The sequence below is a fragment of the Chenopodium quinoa genome, unplaced genomic scaffold (assembly GCF_001683475.1).
Source record: "Chenopodium quinoa cultivar QQ74 unplaced genomic scaffold, ASM168347v1, whole genome shotgun sequence".
Classification (NCBI taxonomy): Eukaryota; Viridiplantae; Streptophyta; class Magnoliopsida; order Caryophyllales; family Amaranthaceae; genus Chenopodium; species Chenopodium quinoa.
Genome location: NW_018742815.1, coordinates 5,261,080 through 5,264,688, shown reverse-complemented (window position 1 = coordinate 5,264,688; position 3,609 = coordinate 5,261,080). Strand labels below are relative to the sequence as shown.

General features: G+C 39.5%; 1 protein-coding gene across 1 annotated transcript; it reads left to right on the top strand.

Moving 5' to 3' along the window:
- On the top strand, window positions 1-1,296 carry LOC110725515 (putative nuclease HARBI1). Its single transcript, XM_021904982.1, has one exon. It carries the CDS (start codon window positions 1-3, stop codon window positions 1,294-1,296), a length of 1,296 nt encoding a protein of 431 aa, XP_021760674.1.
- The last annotated feature ends 2,313 nt before the right edge of the window (window positions 1,297-3,609 follow it).

Below are 3,609 nucleotides of genomic sequence, written 5' to 3'. Positions count from 1 at the left end.
ATGGTCATGAATTTTATAAATGAGATTCAACGTTTAGTTGCAATGCAAAATTCAGTGCTTAATTCATTACAACCTGAAAAGCAAAAACGTCCGAGAAAACGAAGGGTAACTGTGCCTAGAAATCGTGAAGCGGCTCACGAAAATCTAGTTGCAGATTACTTTAGTAATCAACCGGTATACAATGATACCGTATTTCGAAGGAGGTTTCGTATGAGGAGACCCCTGTTCCTTCGCATTGTGGACACATTAAGTGCAAGTAATCGCTATTTCCAACAATGTCCCGATGCTACCATGCTTCTTGGTGCTTCACCCCTTCAAAAATGCACCGCGGCTATACGTATGTTAGCTTATGGTTGTTCAGCTGATCAAGTAGATGAATATCTAAAGCTTGGTGAAAGTACTGCTAGAGAATGTCTTTCACAATTTGTCGATGGAGTTATTGCTCAGTTTGCAACTGAGTACCTCCGCAAGCCAACAATGGAAGATATCCAGCGTCTTCTAAGAGAAGGGGAGGATAGAAACTTCCCCGGCATGCTAGGAAGCATTGATTGCATGCATTGGGTATGGAAAAATTGTCCAGCTGGATGGAAAGGAATGTATCAAGGCCGATCTAAAACGGCCACTGTTATCTTGGAAGCGGTTGCATCTAGGGATTTATGGATTTGGCACGCCTTCTTTGGGACTCCTGGGTCGTGCAACGATATTAATGTACTACAACGTTCTCCTGTGTTTGATGATATAATAAATAATCGTGCTCCACAAGTTCTGTTCACAGTTAATGGAAACACTTACACAAAAGGATACTATCTCACCGATGGGATTTATCCAAAGTGGTTGACATTTATAGATGCGGTTACTGCCCCTCAAACAGCTAAGGATACGTTATTTACTGAACGTCAAGAGAGTGCGAGAAAGGATGTTGAGCGTGCTTTTGGTGTGCTACAAGCTCGTTTCGCAATAATCAGGAAGCCTGCTTTGGCATGGAGTGTAGATCTGTTGTGGAAAATTATGATGACTTGCATCATTATCCACAACATGATTGTTGAAGACGAGCGTGATACATATTTAAATTATAAGGATCCACTTGAGTTTGCCGATGAACAGCCTGAGAATATGCCGGGGTCGTCCTCAATTAGGAATGCAACAACATTCACCGTAACTCCCGGACAGTATGATCTAGATAATTTCGGTAGATTGATAGCTTCGAGAGGGGAAATTCGTGATAGAGACGTCCATATGGCTTTGAAGAACGACTTGATCGAGCATTTATGGGTACAGTCTATGAGGTCCGATTAAAATTAAACATTTCAGTTATTTTTAAACTTATGTTTGTTATTTTCTTTGCTATTTTTATCAACGTAATTCATGTTTTTTTTATTCGTGTCGTTTAATCAATGTATTTCATGTTTTTAATCAATGAATTTTATGTTTTTGAATTCGTCTCGTTTAATTAATGTGTCGGTTAATAGAACGATCTATTATTAATTATTATTAACAACATTTTCAACAATAATAATAATTAAGTATATTAATAAATATATGTAATTTGAAAAAGGAATAAATGGTGGGGTATATGTAAGTAGGAGAGAGAAAGTGGGAAAGGATACTCATTGATGTTGGAAATTTTGAAGGGAAAGGATGAGTAAAAGGATGGAAATAGTGGGAAGTGATGTGGAGGAAAGAGAAAGTGACGTGTCAAGTGTAGGAAAGGAGAGAGAAACCGGGAAAGGATATAAGTATCCCCAACACTAATGATGCTCTTAGAGAGGGAGTTAGAGACTTTAGGGTTGTGAGAGAGGGAGTTGAATGACGCGTTTTTTTTTAATTAAACTTTTTTTTTTGCACTGCTGAGTCACGTGACTCAGCATGCACACATATAGCTCCGTCACTGGGTGATGGTGGCTTACGGTGGAGACTGCCATAGCAGAGTGTTGAGTAGAGACTAGAGAAGTAGAGAGTATAGAGACTAGTTAAGGTTTGCAATTGTGAGTAGAGATGGCAATATTAGGTGGATATCCGCTAACCCGCTTAAAATAAATGGACGAAAACCCAAATTAAATGGATGAGAAGCAGGTGACGGATGAAGCGGATGATGGATCGAATCGGATGTGGATGATATTTTTTACCCGCTAACCATCCACCCATCCGTTTAACATATATTAAATTTTTAATCAAAGAATTTTACTAATAAAATATAGAATGTGCAAGAAAATTACTTGTCTTTTTTTTTGTTGCAAATTAATTTTTCAAACAATACGTTGTTATTGTTTCTTTTTTATTAATAAATTAAAAAAATTATTATATAAATAACCGAAAATTAAATTTTATCTGAGTTTTTTTTATTTCATTTTAGTACTCATCCATTTGTCATTCGCTCCACCCGTTTCATCCGCGGATGATGGACGAACGGATATGGTTGATGGGTGAAGCGGACGACGGATGGATGTGGATGGAGCAATTAGGATAATGGATGGATGCAGGTGAAGCTCCACCCGATCCAAATCCGATCCATTGCCATCTCTAATTGTAAGGCACTTCCCAAGTAGTTTTATTTTATTGGAAAAATTGAAAAGAATAATCGTACCTTTGACACATTTTTTCAAAATAATTCAACTTTTGCGTATTTCAAAATTAATCTCACCTCAACAAATCATATTCTAAAAAATAAAAAAGCCTTTTTACCTTTAATTTATTTTACAGGTTAATTTTTTAAAATTTTTTTTAATCTTCTTTTTTCACCTCACCCCCTTCATTCAACCACCATGACCACCCACCACCACTAAGTTGACCACCTTCCCACCATCACCACCAAACTGACCGCCTGAGATGCAACCCAGCCCCGCCCCGCCACCTGAGCCACACCCACCCAAATCCCACAAGTCTCCTGAATAGCAAGCTCCAAGGTTTGAATCGAAAACCTCATTCCCACCCATCACCATTGATTTCGTTTCAGTCAAGCTTCGAGGTTTTGTCTTTGTTGTTTTTCCATGGAGTGTTGCTCTGTTTTTCGAGCATTTTAGCGGCGGAATTTGATAATATTCGGTGATTCACCCCTCTCCCCACCTCTGAACTAAAATAGCACACTCAAATCGTTGTTACTCAGGTGAATAAAGAAGACGATGGAGATAGCTATTGGAGACTCGGGCGAGTAAAGAAACTTGCTGGGAGTTGAGGAAACCGAGTCGACTCAACTCAAGGAACTCGCCAGTGAGTTGATTCCCTTGAATTTCCAATCCTTTTAAAGCATCAACTCGGAAAAGCTAGGTGGGATGGGACCCATGACTACATGAGAGCATTGATGTTGAGAACGAGCTCTTGGAGGTGGGTGAGTCGGAATAGAATCGGAGAAACGATGTGGTGGTGAATTGGGTGGGAGGGAATCAAGGAGGGCGGCCGGCCGGCTGGGTCTGGTGGTTCTGGCAGACAGCTGGGTCTGACTGGTTGGCGGCGGCTGGTCCGGCGAGGGAGAGGGGGCTCTGGCAAGGGAAGGAAGAAGAAGAGGGTTATTTTTTTTAATTCTTTAATTTTTTAAATAATTCTTTAATTTTTTAAAAAATCAATCAAAAGGTGACATGTGTCAAGTTACCTTTTAAAACAGGTTACCAATTC

Excerpts from the sequence above, each read along its gene's own strand:
- LOC110725515 (XM_021904982.1), top strand. The coding sequence starts at position 1 with ATGGTCATGAATTTTATAAATGAGATTCAACGTTTAGTTGCAATGCAA.